General features: G+C 42.5%; 1 protein-coding gene across 1 annotated transcript in view; it reads left to right on the top strand.

The window, feature by feature from the left end:
* The window catches only part of SEL1L2 (SEL1L2 adaptor subunit of ERAD E3 ligase), a 111,584-nt gene that overhangs the window by 16,510 nt on the left and 76,330 nt on the right, over positions 1–18,744 (top strand). The window contains exons 6-7 of the mRNA XM_030196347.1: positions 10,118–10,186; positions 13,364–13,441. Coding sequence (XP_030052207.1) covers positions 10,118–10,186; positions 13,364–13,441 — 147 coding nt within the window. The remainder of the gene's footprint in view (positions 1–10,117; positions 10,187–13,363; positions 13,442–18,744) is intronic.

Genomic DNA, 18,744 nt, shown 5'->3' with positions numbered 1-18,744 from the left:
TTGGCTGTCTTGTACTTTATCTTACTATGACACTGTGCTTGATGATTACATTGTAATCCACTTTGATATTATGAAGAATGACAGATATCAAATAAATTATTAAAATTAAACTAAAATTAGAATCTGGCTAGTACTGTACTGTAGCCAAACTACTCCCATTATTTCTTCAATTTGGGGAAAATAGAAAAGCTAGCTTAAACTTTCTTTTACTCTCTTAGATAATACCACCATTCTCAGATATTTAAAGACTGTATAAGGGTCAGTATTGATTTTCCTTCTTCACAGTCCTTCAAAAAATAAAAATCTTTGGTTTGCCCAATAATCTACATTAGAACATAAAGAGGGGCATTTTTGATATTCTGTCCAAATGGTGAAAAAAAACACTTCTCCAAGAACAAGCAGGCTGCTTTATTCCCACATGTGGGTGACATCATTTGACGGAGCCCCGTTGTGAATGTTGAATCGCTAGCACTAGAGAAAGTTCTAGCAGTGTCCTAATATGCATGCGCTCGTGCCTTCCTGCCCAACACTCAAGTGTGGGTCCCTCAGTCTCTTTTTTTTTTTTCCATGAAGCTGAGAGGACGTGTTCGTGTAGTCTTCTCCTCATGCTGCATGTTTCAAAAAGATTTTTTTGCTATCATGAGTGCCTTCCCTTGTGGGTAATCATCTTTTTTCTTTTGTTAATTTCTCCTGCTTTCCCTTCTTAATATTTTTCTCCAGATTTTCAGCTTTTTTTGTTTTCCTTTATTGTTCGCGAGTGGCTGCGCGATTAGGTCACAGCCCCGACCTCAATTTGAACACTCCCTTTTTATAATTGTTCAAGATTGAGGAGTTTAATTTAGCCGAAATTCTTTTTTCAAAATCCCATAAGGCTCACAGTGGCTTCAAGCAGTGTGCTAAATGTCATCGTGTTATTTCACTCACAGACCTGCATAACTGGTGCATTAGGTGCCTTGGGCCAGGTCATGACCCCTCTGTTTGTGACCTTTGTCTTCATATGTAGGTCAGGACACAGACAGTGTGATTTGCTCAACAGAAGAAGTTTTTTGGCTGTTTGAAGACCGGGCCATCATCTTCGGCATTGTCAGCATCGACCTCCAAAGCTGCTGTGGCACCAGTAACAACTGGGAGTGCACTGGCATTGAGCGAGTCTCCACCTGTCTTGACACCGGGCTCTGCGAGAGGGATTACACACATATCTCTAGAGCCCATGGGACACTGTACCGGCTCAACCATGTGTTAATGCAGCACACCTTATTTCAGCAAGTTATCAGAGTGCAGAATGGGTCAGGTGGAGTCTCAGATCACTCTCTGGTGTGGGTGGACCTAGAGCCTCTACTTGAATACCAAGCGCGTCATAATTGGCGCTTCCTAGCCTATTTAGTTAAGAATCCTTCCTTCCAAAAACTTTTACAGAAGAAATGGGAGGATTTTGTACACACGAATGGGGAACATATAGAATAGCCCTGCCCTGGGATTCTGGAAAAGTGGTCTTGCAGGAGGAGATTATCACCTATACGAGTGCAATGAATACGAAATGTGCTGCTACAATTCAGTCACTAAAAGGGGATCTAGCTATGGCAAAGTCTAGCTAAGACTCCAAACACTGACACCCAAAAACATTATCATGCTGTATTGGTCAAATTGAATACTTATGTAACGCGCTCAGCTATCTTTAGAAAGTATCGCCTTTACTATTATGGGAACAAGATGTCACGATTTAGGCCAAGTTTCATGCTTTTATTCATCTCGCCACCTGGTGGTCAGACCTGGTGGCTGCGATGGGCTGTCTGGTTGCTGTTTCCCATGTTCCAGAAGTCATGCTGATCTGGTCCGGACCTTCCAGCCTTCCAGATTGTCTTGGGGATGTTTTGGAACTTAGCAGCACCCTTACCTGTTGAACTCCCTCATATGCTGCCTTTATTAACCACCGAGGAGTTTCCTTTGGTGAGAGTTAGTTGCAGTGCTGCTGTGTTTTTCCCGGTTGCGGCGTTGACCCAGCCTGTCTCCTGGTTTATTCTTCTGTCTGCTGCCTGCCCAAGACCCGGCTTGTCTCCTGGTTTATTCTTCTGTCTGCTGCCTGCCCAAGACCCGGCTTGTTTCCTGGTTTCTCCCTCCGGCTGTTTCCTGCGGTTCAGCCTTCCTGCCCTGTCTGGTAAGTCCTGCCGGCCGCCTGCACCTGGGGGCTCAACCCCCGAAAAACTGCGGTCAAGTGCAGGTGAAGTTTGGGCTGATTTCCTGTCTTGCTTGTTCCTGCTTGAGTTGCCTTGGCTGCAGTCTCCGATTGGGAGTTCTGGTCCTGGGTTTGCCGGTACGTCTGGTGTGTCTTGTCTTGTGTTTGGGTGATTCTCCTGCCACTGCCGCTCCTCGGCAGTGGTCCAAGGGCTCACTAACCCAGAGGTTCGATGAGGAACCTGACACAAGACTGGCAAAACTATGGCCCAATTAATTAAAACAAGGGGAGGTAACAGAACAATATCCGCACTGCATGACCCTCAGGGTGGGGTTATGTGTAAGAACGATCACATTACTCAAATTTTATTTGACTACTTTTCATCACTTTATGTGTCTGGTACCCAGACTACCTAGGATAGAAGTATTTCTTGAAGCAGCCAAACTCCCCAGTGTGTCCTTCGAGGATCATGAGATCATCAATCAAGTGATTCAGGCTAAGGAGCTTCAGCAGGCAATTTGATCTTTTAAGAATTGCTCAGCCCCAGGAACAGACAGTTTTTCAGGGAAGCTCTTTAAAATGCTTCAGGTCCCATTAGTGGGACCCTTAATATCATATCATACTGCGGTTGTAGAGCAGGGTGAGCTTCCACTCTATGCCAGTACAGCTTTAATTACACTCATTCCAAAGTTCAAAAAATCTGGAGAACGCACGGACTCATATAGGCCAATCTCATTAAATAATGTAGACTTAAAATTGCTAGCAAAAATTTGGCAAACAGGCTGGGAAAACGTATTCCACAATTAGTGACAGACATGGAAGTGTGATTCGTACAGTTGCATCACTCTGTCCTCAGTGTCAAGATACTGCTTGCCATGAATCATTGTCAATTCCAGGACATACTGGCCATGCTGGTTAGCCTGAATGCTGAGAAGGTCTTTGATAAAGTCCAATAGCCATATCTTTTCAAAGTGCTGACTTGATTTGGGATCCAAGGATGTTTTTTGCTGGCCATTCACTTCTTATATGTAGCTCCTAGGGTGCAACTTATGATCAATGGAGGGCGGTCATCTGGGTTTGCTATAGAGAAAGGTGCAAGACAGGGTTGTCCACTCTCCCCCCTTTTATTTATCTTAGAACCTTTGATTAATATTCTTAATAATGATGGAAGGATTCAAGGGGTGGTTATGTTGAGGTACCAGGTGAAGAGGATGGCATTTGCAGATGATTTAATAGTGGCTTTGACAGACCCTCAGCAGTCTTTACCTGCCCTCCTTGACCTGGTGACTAGATATGGCAGTATCTCAAGTTTCTCCCTGAATTTTTTAAAGTCCAGGGCCATGCCACTTTCCAGGAAAGTGTATGAAGATTGGAGGGCCCCATTTCCATTTGTGGGAATTGACAGCCCTCACTTATTTAGGCATTATCTTCATACCTCTATGATGTTAATGTTAAACCCTTTCTAAAAGATACTTGTATAAGGCTACACTTTGGAGGGCATATCCTGTATCTCTGTGGGCTACATCAAATTATTTAATATGATAGTAGCCCCACAATGGCTGTATACCTTCCAAATGTTGCTCTTGTTTTTGAAAGGTAGTGATGATTTGAAGATTAACAAGATCCAGACTACTGTTGAAGATCTTGCAAACTCCCATTAAGCATGGTGGGTTAGGCCTGTTGAATTTAAGATATTTAACAGTGATGAGTGGAATGTGACATGTTAATGACTGGTACAGGGGGGGGGGGCAGTTATTTTTCTGAAGGGGACTTGGAGACATACCAAGTACAGGGGATATAGTTTAGTGCACTATTGCCTGGTTTTCCTTCCCTGCCTTCTGGAATCTTTAAAGCCCATCCTATTATTAGAGGGGGACATAAGGTTTGGAAATGGGTGTGTAGGAAGTCTTCCTTTTCATCACGAACCACAACCTACTACTACTACTACTACTATTTAGCATTTCTATAGCGCTACAAGGCGTACGCAGTGCTGCACAAACATAGAAGAAAGACAGTCCCTGCTCAAAGAAATCATTCTGCAATAACGTGGAGTTTTCTCCATGACAGGGACTGAGTGTGTTTGCCCGCTGGAGCAGAAAAGGACTTGTCTACATACTCCACCTGATAGACTCTGAGGGGAAGGTTAAATCATTCCCTACTCTGCAGAATGAATTTAACTTACCAGCAACAGATATTTTTGCATATTGGCAGGCACGTCATTATATACGATCCTTGCAATGTACAGATCTTACAGAAGATATGCAGAAGACGTTAGGTAAGGCTTTTACATTAGGATCTCAACAGCTCGTTCCTTTACAATTTTACCACAGGTATCTGCTTAACTCTACACCGGATATTGACTATCAGCGCTTAGCACAACAGTGGAGTGCAGATTTGCATATTGAGATCACTGGTACTCAATTCTTACAAAGCCTTAAGACCTACTCAGACTGTGTCCTTCATCATGAAATGTTATATAAATTTGCCTTAGGTGTCTACATCACACTATACAGAGCATATAGAGCAGCCTTGGATACTACTGGCCATTGCCCAAAATGCCAGGAGCCGAGAGCTCATCTGGGACATATGTTCTGGGCCTGCCCTCACATTCAAACATTCTGGATGACTATTCTTTTTAGTGAAAATTTGGTCGATATCAGTGGCTAGCATGCATCAACTTCTTTTCAGGATCTATAATTTGAATGCAGTGTGTTGACCAGGCAGTAACAGGTTTTTGTGCCACACAGTGCTTTTTGCTGTCAAATCCATTCTCCACAACTGGATGACCCCCACAGGCCTGAAGACGGCTTTTGATGCTGAAAGATTTATCTATAAAATGCTTGAGGGTTCGCGACATGACTTGAGGACAGGGCCCAACATGTGAGCAACGTGGGAGCCATTTTGGAGTACGATTTCACCCAAGGTTCGCAGACATCTTCTCAATCTTTAAATCACTAACAGACCACGCATACTTCTTTCATATATTATTTTGGACTCATTATCAAAATATGAATTGCTTTGGGTACAGGGAAAGGGGATCATGGAGAAAAGGAGGGAAGGGAAGTTGAGGTGACATATAAGGGAGGGGTTGTTCTTTTTTATATATTACTAAAATGGTTGGACAGGTACTTACATTCTACGTTTGATATTGTCATTGTTATTTTGTTTGTTTGACTCTTAATAAAAATACTTTAAACATAAATACATACATATAGTATAAAGCAGGTATGTTTATTTGTTTAAAAAGAAATGGTAAATCATAATGAATGGGAACAATTGTTCCCCTTTAAGTAAACCAAATGGATGTGGGTCTGGAAATCATTTATTTCCCTTCTTTTTCAGTACCATTGTATTATGGGTCCAGGAAAACAGCCAATCTGTTTGATTATTCAGACTCAGTGGAGCTATCTTATGGCAGGGCAATGAAGAAACAGGAATCAATTGATTTATCATGTTGAAACTTTTGGCAAGCGGACAAACTTTTGACAAGCTGGTGACTAAGCCTATCCCAACCTCACTTCTTCCTGATCCTGTGGCTGATGATGTCAGCGGGATACTTAAACCACAACTATTTTGTGTTATTCCTCTGTTGGAATTGGGGCATAGGATCTCATTTTAGAAAGGTATAAGCTTCAGGGGAAAGAAAGCAACAGCACACATCAAGGCCAGCTCAAGGGTATCGGAAGCCTTTGGTAAACCATGAACCATGTGCCACCCCCCATGGGCAGTTAAAGGCCCTACCACCCCTCCCTGTAGTTCCCCATATTCCTTCTCCTCCCTTTACCTCCAGGTTGCTAGCATCTCCCCTTCTCCTGTCTACCTCCCCCTCCTCATGGCCATCATTTCCCATTCCCCTTCTCTCTACCCCATCCCCAAAGTGGCCAGAACTTTCCCTTCTCCTCGCAATTTGCAGCATCTCCTTAAGAGGCCAACCAAAATTGTTGTTTTTTTTTTTCAGTTTGTCAAAAACGAAACTGCAGCCAAAACTCATCACCTGGTTTTGGCAGAAGCCAAAACCGAAAACTCAAGTTTGATTGCCTGAATGTGAACCAACGAAGGCCACTGGAGATTGTCAGAGCGTGTGTGTCCGGGAGAAAAAGAAATTCCCTATTTGGGGGGGAGAGGGAGGGAGACAAATAGGACGAAGTACAAATTTTTGCCTTCCACCAAAAACACATGGTCAATTTTGGCCTAAACTGAAAACATGGTCGAAAATTAAAATAACTGAAATTGAAATCGAAATTTGGTTAGCCTCTAATCTTCTCTTTCCTTCCCTATGCCTTCCAAGTTGACAGGACCTTCCCTTCCCCTTCCTATTCCTCCCAGGTTACCAGCAACTCCTCTTCCCCCTCTCTCTGCCCCTCAGGTTGTCAGTGTCTCCTCTTCCCTATTTATCTCCCCACCAGCATGCCAGCATTTCTTCTTACCCTCTAACCCCTCACCCCACTACACCCAATTGCCTGGAATCTTACATGATCTCCATATTCCTACCCTCCACCACCTATTCCTTCACTGCATCTGGGCCCCTTACCTTCTCCAGCACCATCCTCAATTTAAAGAAAATTGAGTTCTATGCAGGCCCTGCAAGTATAGACCCTCGCTGCCATGTCCCATCCCCTTCTGATAGGTAGTCTGCCTTTCAAAGGAGTAGAATATGGCAGCACTTCAGCACAGGCCTGTATTTACGGGGCCCACATAGCACTGACTCATTTTTAACTCGTGGAAGGCACAGATGGGGTGGTGGCAGTGGCAGGTCTAGCAGGAGGAAGTTTACACACATGCCGGAGCCATGCCGCCACCTCCAAACTATGGTACCATAGGCAGATGCCTTGTCCACATAGTGGCAGGGATTACCCTGGTATTTTCAGGGCTCAGAGAGGGCTATGCACTGATTGATGAAGTTTGTGAGACCTATATTCAGGCGAACAGCTTTCTAGCATGCTGTTTGAGTCTATAGAAGTGCGTTGCCCTTCTCCTGAGGTTTTGTGGTCTGTATTCCACTGTTTGATTTCATACTTTATAATTATACAATCCTATTGTCCTAGAAGCTGTACTTTAGGCTGGTCAATAGTAACGGAGAAAAAGTACAAATGAATCTTTAGGTTGCGATCCCTATTATCGCAGAAGCTGTACTTCGAACTAGTCAATAGTAATAGAGGAAAAGTATAGATGAATCTTTGGGTTGCGATCCAATATTCATTTCAAAGTAAGGACCTAAATCCTTTCATGTAATGTTTTTGGCAGAGGGACAAAAGGTAGGCTCTTGCAATCAAATTCTCCATGATAAACTTGTCTGTAGAGAGACTTAGATACTCCTTCATGCAACACTCACATTAGATCATTTCCCTACAACATTCTGACACTAACCTAACCCTGTTGTCTTCATTCCACTATTAGTGACCTTTGCCCTTTTTTGGTGCTGTGGGATGTTCATGCCATTCTTGATGTCTTGAAGTGCTGTTTTCTCTGTGACAGATGCCTGCCAGCCAGTTACCATAATTTGTATTATTAGAGTTATTGTCTTATATCTTGAGCTACAAAGAAAACATGTTCTGACATAAAGATTGTCTACCCGACCCTGTCCTTCTGTCCAGAAACTTTAACTGTATGTTTATGCAATCAGTCTCTGCATCAGATTAAATTAACAGAAGAATGATAACGTTATTACAGTTTACATAAATAACCCGAGTCACCACCGAGTAGCTTAGTTCTCACTTATACCAACCTGGATCACCACAAACAGAAACTTCTTTCTCCCTCCTTTTCACACTCTCCACGCCGTTTAGTCTTTCTGATTCGAGCTGGAGTGCAGGCTGGGACTGGATAATAATCTGGAAAGCTGTAGGATGTTAAGCTGGTCTTATTAGTGAGTATCCCTCAGCATTCCAGAAGTAGCTCTTTGTTTTCTTTCTTTCTTTCTTTCTTTTTCTTTCTCTCTCTCTCTCTCTCTCTCTCTCCTAAAGAACCGCTCAACACACCAAGGATTTGTAATTTCTTTGCAAAACTTTACTGAATACTGTAAAAAAACCTTGGACTTTGATATATACAGTCAACATTTGGTTGGGTTTTGATACAGTCTTATCAACTCCCCCACCCTCATTATATCCTCCATTATTTCACTCTTCAAGGCTGCTATGTAATACATGATGAAAAAGGATGGTTCAACATTGTTGTAAACAATCTGCTGCAGCATTTGAATTATTCATGAGATATTCAGCACCGCTGTCCAGATAGTCGATGGTGTTGCATATCCACGCAGAATAGGGAGTGCCACAGCTCTCTGGATAGCAGCGATATTCAAACCTCTTTCTAGATAGCTCTCCAGATAATGATAAGCTAGCAATTTTTCTGTCCTAACTTTACCAGGATAACTATCCAGATACTGGTGTGAATATTGGCACTGAATATCAAAAGAGTAGCATCTAAAGCATGTATCTAGATAACTATTGTTATTTGGGTAAATTGCCTTTGAATATAATGCTCTTTTGTTTTGTGAATTGTGTTGGACTATGTCTAATGAAGGTGGTATACAAACATAACATGACATAATATAAAATATATAGGCAGCAATTCTATAAATTGGTGCCCCAAGATTCCAATATAGAATATTGGCTTAAGTTGGCTTTGGTACTCCCTCTTACACCATGTCAATGGCAGGCATAAGTTGGTGTGCCAAGTGACACACACAAATTTATAGAATTCTGTGAACTATGTGAGTAACTGGGAGGTATGTCCATGGCTTGCCCATGCTTGTTCTGACTTGGTTTTACAGCCTGTTTTATTGACACAGACTACTCAGTAATTACTGTGGATTCTTTTGGATGTGTATTAGGTGAAAGAGACTTTTATTAGAGGTTCTAAGATACACAATAAATAAATAAATAAATAAATAAATAAATATATATATATATATATATGCAATGATTAAGCTATATGCACAATTATTATAACTGAAATGAAACAATACCTATAAACAATCATTACATCACTGGTCCCTACATCCAAGCAATGCTAGGAGTTTCTAGACCAGGAAAGGAAGCAATAAACAATCATTGTACATACATCCATCACTGGTCCTTACATCATCCAGGCTTTTTAAATCAGCTGAGAGAAGCCCCTTTTTTAGCGAAGCAGGAGTCTGGTTCTATGCGATGCGTCCACCCATAGATGAGCTTCCAGCTTCACTGTAAAAGCCCCCCCCCCCTTTTTTTATTAGGCTTAGAACTCATGTTCAGAGCTAAGGAAAATTACAGAATGCTTGAGAATTTTTCTGTTTTGGTAAACAAGCCATACTGTGGGAATGTGGTCACATGTTTCTCAGTCCAGGTGGCCAGTCTGAACTTGAAACAGGCTCCACGTCTCCTTTCACATACCAAATTAAGTAGAGCTGTGTCTTATCTTCTTCTACATTCCAAAACATTTTCATACAAACAGAATTACTTCTAATCAGAAATACAGACCCCAAGTGCACTTGTCAGTCAAGGCAGAGTTGAAAAACAATCTTTAAATTCACTTCTAGTACAATGCTTCATCCAGGTGTACACCCCCTTACAGTTAGGCACTTTTGCACTTCAGCACTACCTTATAGAATAGCACCTAATGCACATAATGCCTGTCAATTAATGGCTCCTTTGACACACCTAAGTGACGTACACCTCTAGGCGCCAGCTTATAGAATTTCCCTTATAGTAACATTAAACATTACATTGTCTCTCTAAGAAAATATCAGGAAACAAACATCATGTTCTTGATTTCTGGCTAAGTCAATAAGATATAGAAGTATGTTTTAAATCTGCTTTGTGTGCAAAGAATATCTCCACTGTGTAACCAAATAAATCAAAGAACATAAATTGTGCTGATATGATAGATGTTTATCACAGTGCTGAAAATTATTATGGTATATTTCCTATCAAAAAACTATTATTTTTGTTTGTTTTTCCTTAGAAAGCATATTACTATTTGATGAAAGCAGCCAACAGTGGAAGTGCCAATGCTATGGCACTTCTGGGCAAGGTATAACATTTTTTCCTTGCATTTTGTAATTGCGGTAGTGAAATTGGTAAACAGGTAGTGCTTTAAAAACCTGGACTTAACTGGAGATTCTGGTATATAACTGGTCTGCACAGGGCCCCGCAATTGCTAAGACCAGCCCTGGGGTTTGTAGCAAAATAATAAACATACAACTATGGCTTGGAAGGAGTATTTTATATAGAAATAAGCTTGTACAGTACTTGGAGCAGAAAGTTATTACAAAGCTGATTCTTTGTTTATGCCGGAGCTGAATATAAGTCTGTGCCTGTCCATCTCAGTCTGTGTGTATGAGTGAATGTCTGAGGAGAGGGGTGTGTGTGAATGTGTGTGTGGATATGAATGTCTGTCTGTCTTTGGCCCTTTCTATGTTTATATACCTGATTTTCCTTTTTCCGGCACCTTCCCTCAATTTGGTCTGTTTGATCTGATGTCTCTCTAATTCCAAGGAAGTGTAAATTCTTTTGAAGGCCCAGTTCTCTGGAGACTGTCCTTCTGATATTCAGCAGGCGGCAGTCAGTGCTTTTATTAAACGCTGATCATCGCTGGCTAAAGTATTCTTCAGTATTCAAATGCCGGGTCATGTCTGGCACCAGCACTGAATATCGGGGGATAATTTTGGGTGGGCTGGGCACAGTGTGTTTTTTCATGCAAAAAAGGTGCCGGTACTCAAATGCTAGGCCACCCTTCAGGAGTGGGGTGATCACTGATGGACCTACCCCATAATAGCCAGGCCCCCTGCAACCAGTCACAGAATCTATTACAGTACAGAATTGGTGTGTAGAGCCTGAGCTCTATCAATAAAACTTGGGGGCCATGGGTCAATTTTAGCAGACAATGGAAAAGGTACCAGTACTCAGTACCCCCAAGTACCCCCTCAAAAAAAGCCCTGGCTGGGCACCTGGCACTTATGTGGGCTCAGCCGATATTCAGCCGGGGCCACATAAGAGCTATGTGGCCCTAAATGAATATCAGGCCAGTTGGCCCGCATAACTTTTTTTTTTCTTTTTTTTTCTTTTTTTTAAGTCCCCAAGCCCCCCACCAATGTTCCCTCTTTCCTTCCCCCCTCCCAGCCTACATCAATATACCCCCCCCCCCCGGAAGGCCCCCCAGCTATGCAGGCAGGGGTATCCCTGGTGGTCCAGCGGGGTCATTGGGGACAGGAGTGTAGCTCTCTTGCTCCTGCCCCTTGCAGTTCTTCTCTAAAATGGCTGCTGCGATATCTCACTTGGGGGGGGGGGGGGGGTAGGGGGTCTTCTAGGAGGGGGTCGACATGGGCTGGGAGGGGGAGGGAAGGAGGGGACCTTAAGGGGGGGGTACTTGAGGGGGCTCAGGAGCTTTAATAAAAGAATTTATGTGGGTGCTAGCCTGATATTCAAAGCCGGCACCCACATAGCTAAGCGACCTTATTTTGGATGGCTCTTGAGCAGTCCTAAATGAAACCGCTTAGCTATGCGGTTGCCGGCACTATGGGGTTCTTCCCTAGTGCCACCCCCAGCGCCGCCCATGACCTGCCCACGTTTTGTCTGGGTGGTCTGAAGGGCTATTCAGTGGCACTCTTCAGTTAAGTTCCACTGAATATCCTCAGTTAGTCATTGGGAAGCTATTTAATCTGGCAGAGACCTGCCTGCTTAATTCACTTTGAATGTCGGCCCATGTATGTCTAGGTCTCTCTCATTGCTCCCAAGTACTCCTGCTATAACATGCAAAGTAAGCCAAAAGGTTTACAGTGACATCACCATGGAATAGACCAGGGTCAGAGCTATCTGTCATATCTCCCAAAGGCCTTCGTCAGACTAATTCTCTCAGTAGCCCCTGAAGCCTTGGTCAGGCCAACTTTCAGGATAGACCCTGAACAGCATAGTGGTCAATGCCCTTCATTATAAACATATACCACCCCCCTGATATTCAGCCACTGGCAGGCAGTGCTATTAATGTCCGCCACTGGTGTTGAACCCAGTTATTCAATGCCAGGCCATATCTGGTTGCTGGCGGTGAATATCCATTTTTTTTTTAAGCCGGCTAGTGTATGCCTGGTTAACTCGATATTCAGAGCTATCTGGCTATTCGTTAGCACATGCAGATAAGACTGCTATTCATGCGGTCTTACTTGTGTGCTAACACTGTCTGGTTAGCTCTGAATATCGGTAGCTAACTGGACTTCACCCCCGAAACATCCCTGGAATGCATTTTCAGCGAAGATAACTGGTTAAGTGCTGCTGAAAATGATAGATAAACGAGCTGACTGGTCGGTGGTCATTCCCAGCCAGTTAGCTCACTTTGAAAGTCAGCCAGATAGAAACCGACTGAAAGATCTCAATATGTATACTTTGGAAAAGAAAGGTGGGAGAGGAGAGATACGATAGAGGTTTTTAAATACCTGGCATAAATGCACAGAAGGCAAACTCTAGAATGAAGTGGCATGGGATTAAGGTAAAAGTGAATGGACTGGAGTAATTTAACATTTCTTTACAGAAAGAGTGGTAAATGTATGGAACAGCCTTCTCAGTGGAGGTGGTGGAGACGAGGGCTGTTTCTGAATTCAAAAAAGCATAGGACAAGCACAGAGGATCTCTAAGGAGAAGGAGGGGATTGTAGAGCTTAGTAGGTGTAAAGAATGGTCAAACTGGCATGGGCATAGTTTGTTTCATTTGGGGGGCCAAAGCGTGGGGTGTGGCATATTAGCATATTCATGTGCATACATATATCCATACATATTCATTATGATTATTCCAAAAACATTCCAGTAAAGGCCTCATGCAACCAATGCGCAAGGGCAGCCACATTATAAAATCTTATGTCCGGCACATTAAGTCCTCCCTGAGACTGATCCAGGACAAGTTTAGCCATGCTAATCAGGGTGCTTTGTCCTTCCATATGAAATCGGATGTAGTGGAATTAAATTTGACCTCATCTTTGCACTTCAACCAAAGAGGCATGGTTTGTAAAGGATATAACAATTTCAGTACCATAATCATCTTTACCAAAGCCACCCGGCCCATCAAAGATAGGGGAAGGTCCCTCTTTTCGAACAGGGAGTACAGATTTCCTTATAGAGGAAAAGATAGGAGACTTAAGCTAAAGATCAAGAGATAGAAAAATATAGGTGTCAAGAGATGCAAAGAATAGTACAATAATATGTCCTTTTTTTCTGTTATACAGATGTATTTAAAAGGAAATGCTATTGTGCCACAGAACAATTCTGCTGCCTTTAGGTACTTCACAATGGCTGCTGAAAGAGTAAGAATTAAAGAAATTATATAAAATGGGAGAAGATTAATGGCAAATATTCCTATTTTAATAGGATCCATTTTCTACTTCATAATGAGCTGGGTTCATTCCTGTATAACATACTTAAGGTTCCTTTTACTAAGCTGTGGTAAATATTGCACTTGCCATATGGTTCATGCCAAAATGCACCAAGAGAAAAGGCTGTGTGGTTAATGCAGGGGGTGTGACCACCACTGTCCCACTGCCTTTTCATTACTCCTTTCCTACTTTTTGTATCCTTCCCTTGAATTCAATTAAAGTTTTTCCTCTTAGATTAATAGTTCTCCTATTGTACTCCCTGACTTCTTTTGTATCTTCTTCCCCTCCATCTCAGTTTAATCAATTTTATGATTGATTGTGACTGCTTAGACAATTATTTTATTTTCAGTATATTGAATAAAAGTGAACTGTGAACTGTCCTGCACAGGGCAAATGGTTACTACAAAGGTGCCGCATTACATGTAGTGCCTAATATAGCAAGGGCTCTCCCATGCTATTGAGCACTGCATGTACCATGGTGCAGTCAAGTAACAGGGAATCAGGCACCATCTTGGAGGAGGCACTGACCCAGGCGGCAGTGCAGGGGGACTGCTGCCACCCTGGAGAACAAATTAACCCTGTGGATCCCCAGGTAGGTAAGGATGGGGTTAGAAGGAGAGTAGGAAAGGGGGAGCACCTTCCTGAATGACAGGGGTGGGGTTTGTCAGCAGCAGAGGGCGGAGTTGTACTAGGGGGGTTTCAGGTGACTATTTACAGAGCTTGGAAGACCCTAAATTTCTGAAGGGATGTCAAGGTCCATGAGTGGGGGGCTAAGTGAGAGTTGGAGGGTTGGGGTTCTGGCTTGAACATAAGAGTAGTCATACTTGGTCAGACCAATGGTCAATCTAGCCCAGTATCCTGTTTTCCAAACAGTGGCCAAGCCAGGTCACAAGTACGTGGCAGAAACTCAAATCATGGCAACACTCCATACTACAAATCGCAGGGCAAGCAGTTGCTTCTTATGTCTGTCTCAATAGCAGACTATGGACTTTTCCTCCAGGAATACACTAACCGCTGTTACCACATCCTCTGTCAAAGACTTCCAGAGCTTAACTATTCGTTGAGTGAAAGAATATTTCCTCCTATTTGTTTTAAAAGTGTTTCCATGTAACTTCCTCGAGTGTCCCCTAGTCGTTGTACTTTTCTAACGAGTAAAAAATTGATTTACTTCTACTCATTCTACGCCACTCAGGATTTTGTAAACCTCATTCATATCTCCCCTCATCCGTTTCTTTTTTCATGCTGAAGATCCCTAACCTCTTTAGCCTTTCCTGATATGAGAGGAGTTCCATCCCCTTTATCATTTTTGTCACTCTTCTTTGAACCTTTTCTAATTCTGCTATATCTTTTTTGAGATACGGCGACCAGAACTGAACACAATACTCAAGGTGCGGATGCACCATGGAGTGATACAACGGCATTATAGTATTTTCGGTCTTATTCACCATTCCTTTCCTAATAATTCCTAGCATCCTGTTTTCTTTTTTGACCACCGCCGCACACTGAGCAGAAGATTTCAGGGTATTGTCTACAATAATACCTAGATCTTTTTCTTGAGCTCTGACCCCCAAGATGGACCCTAGCATCAGGTAAGTATGAATATGCATGAAATAGATTTGCATATAATGGAGGCAGTGTATGCAAATCAAGCTCATGCATATTCATTGTGGATATCCTGAAAACCTGACTGGCAGGGGGTACTCCAGGACTGGACTTGGGAAACACTGACCTAGGGTGCTGAGATTCTGTGCATGACTCAACCCTGTGGCCAACAGGAGAAAGGACAATTTAATAGCATGTCAGTTTCCTTCACTGTGCAGGGCTCATCTTGTGAGATGAGATTACAGAATCCTGCCAACCATGGGAGGCCACACTGCCAAGAGACATGCTCTGTTAGAGCTGCTGGGGACATTCTTGTATTAGCACCAAAACCCCTTGTAGCGCTATAGAAATGCTAAATAGTAGTAGTAGTAGGATCAACATCATCACCAGATCCAGCTTTTACCACCACCGATAATTAAAAGACACGTTATGGGGAAGATGCTTTCTTTTCAAGCAGTGATTGTGAGATAGGGCTGGCAAGGAGAGGAGACCAACTTGAAATGTGTGTAAAGGGGGAAACAGCAAAATGTAGCAGGGAGGGACAGGGTATGGAGACCTATATGGGATGAGGTGGCAAGGGACAGCAAGAATGAGACTTACATGGGGCAGCATGGGCCAGAAGTAGACCTACATGAGATGATAGGGGTTTAAGGATATAGAGGCTTATTATACATGGTATGGGTGCTCAGGGAGATAGATAATGCACAGAATGGGAGGGAAACAAAGAAAGGGAGAGGACAACTTCCATGTTACATTTTTACTTCATTCTTCCACCTCCAAAAACCTTTATTAAAATTTTTGAAAATATGTTTTAATGTTACTGCTATTTCCTTCAGGGAGTTTTTTTTTTTTTTTTTTTGGGGGGGGGGGGGATAATTTATTTTTCCCTTTCTGAAGTTTACAGAAATCCCTACTTTATTTATTCAAAAATTTATAATCCACACAATCTACAATTCTTGGTAGATTACAGTATACAGTTATTTTTTTAATTTTAATTTTATTCAATAGTTTCTGCATAACATTCCTCATATCCAAATGGGACTACAATAATTATAGTAGTAAACTTGTGTTCTATTACCCATAACACATCTTATTCATTATTTATCCTTCCCTCCCCTCCCCCCTCCCTCTCCTCCCAGCATTATAGTGAAACTAGTAATCCATCTCTCGCGTGCTCATATGGTTGCCAAATTTTCTGAAATAAGTGGAGCTGCCCTTTTCTCAAAGCTGTCAGTTTCGACATCTGATGAAGAGAGTTCATTCTGCCCACTACCACCTGCATACTTGGGACCGCCAATTGTTTCCAAGCACTTGCCAATGCCACCTTCACAAAGAATTGGATCGTCAACTTATGGCAGTGCATCTGGCTTTTCGGGGGCCTCGAATGCAGTAAGCAACATTCTGCCTGGCAAGGATATTCTACCTTTACCACCTCTCTAACCACATCAAGTACTTTGGCCCAGTATGTCTGTACCTTTGGGCATTCCCACCAGATGTGCATGAATGTTCCTCGCCCTCCACATTCCCTCCAACAGTCTGCTGAGACCTGTGGGTATATCTTTTGTAACCTGTCTGGCATATAATACCACCAGCACAGTATCTTATAACCATTTTCAATTAGTGACTGGGTGATGGAGGGCTTCAACAAATGCCTATAACTACTCGCCCACCACTCCGAGGTGTATTTTTTCTGAAGTACCCCCCTCCCACCTGCCAGTATAGAATTCTTGCGGTGTTGAGAGGAGTAACAATGCCTTATACAACCGTGTTATACTGCCCCTACCTCCGCCTCCTCTCATCGCCCTTTCCAGCCTCGTTTCCTCTAACTCTAATTCCTCCCTTGCCCGTCGGAGGATATAATTCCTCAGACACTGGTAGTACACTAACTCTCTGTCCTCCAATCCATATTCCTCCTGTAATTCCCCAAAGTCCTTTACTTTCCTATTAACCCATACCTGTCCCAGCTTATACAGCCCTTTATAAGCCCACTGTTGGTAACTTTTCTCCGCTTCCCCCAATGGGAATCCCGGTGCTCCAATTATTGCCATCTGAAAGAAGTACTTTCTTTCTGGAAATACCTTTTTTCATATTTGGAGCCAAGTGTGGAGCGGGTGGCTAATCCCTACCGGTGCTCTTCGTGTAGCGGCCAATATATCTCTCCCCGACCTCCATAATATATCTCCCGAAAAGCGAGTTCCCATCCATGCTCTCTCCCAATGCAACCACTTCTTAGTGACCCCTGGGTCTCAATCTGTCATTATCCTTAATTGAGCCGCCTGATAATAAAGATAAAAATTAGGAACTCCCATGCCTCCCCTCATAGGTGTTTGGAACATCATCGTCCCACGCACCCTAGGCGGTCTCTTCCTCCATATATACGCAAACATTTTTCGATTCAATTTTTTGAAGAAGGCCTGGGGAATTGGTATTGGTAGGGCCAAAAACAAGTACAATAGCTTTGGCAATAGCATCATTTTTATAGCATGAATTCTTCCCAACCACGATATCGTTAGACCCTCCCACCTATCTAAGTCAGCAAAAAGCTCTTTTACCTTCTTAGGGTAGTTGGCCTGAAACAAGTTCTCTATTTTAGGGGTAACCATTACTCCCAAATACCACTTGGCTGCCCATTTAAATGGATATGTCTCTTGCATCAGCTTGACCTCACACAGGGATACTGTGAGATTAAGTATCTCCGATTTAGTTACATTAATTTTAAATCCCGACATTTATTTATTTATTTATTGCATTTGTATCCCACATTTTCCCACCTATTTGCGGGCTCAGTGTGGCTTACAATACATAGTGAATGATGGAAATACATTTTGTTACAATTCAATTATGGGTTACATTGTGAGGGTTATAGGAAGACAAAGTCAAAATATCATTAGGGAAATAGAACAATGGAGTGTAACAATGGGAAAATGATAAGGCGATAGAACAATAGTAAGAAACATTTGGGTATAACAATTTTAACTATAGGTAGAGTTTTAAGTGTGGTGAAAATATGGGGGAAGAGAATTCAGAAGAGAGTGTATTAATACATTTATATTAGTGTGTATGGACTTCATGTGTTTTGATCCTTGCGATAAGTTTTATCAAAGAGATGAGTCTTCAATAATTTGCGGAAGTCGGTTAATTCGTAGGTCGTTTTCAGGTTGCGTGGTAGTGTATTCCAGAATTGCGTGCTCATATAAGAGAAGGTTGATGAGTGTATTACTTTCTATTTTATGCCTTTGCACTTAGGGAAGTGGAGATTGACATGGAACCATATTGTACTATCAGCTTCATTACCTGCTTCAGTGAGTGTTTTGGGTGGGCTAAGGTCAATAATATATTGTCAGCAAAGAGCATGATCTTGTACTCTCATTTGCCTCTGACCACTCCCCATATATTCTCATTTTCTCTGATCTTCTTAGCTAGTAGTTGAATCGACAATGCAAATAGCAGGGGTGACATCACACATCCTTGTCTTGTTCCCCGGCCAAGTTCTAACGGTTTAGTATGGGTGCCATTTATCTTCAGAGTTGCCATCGGATTAGTATATAGGAACTGGAGCCAGGACAGGAATCTCCCTCCCATGCTTGTCTATTTCAATATTGTAAAGAGGAATGGCCATTCCACTCGATCAA

The sequence above is a fragment of the Microcaecilia unicolor genome, chromosome 3 (assembly GCF_901765095.1).
Source record: "Microcaecilia unicolor chromosome 3, aMicUni1.1, whole genome shotgun sequence".
Classification (NCBI taxonomy): domain Eukaryota; kingdom Metazoa; phylum Chordata; class Amphibia; order Gymnophiona; family Siphonopidae; genus Microcaecilia; species Microcaecilia unicolor.
This window is presented reverse-complemented; position numbering and strand designations above follow the sequence as displayed.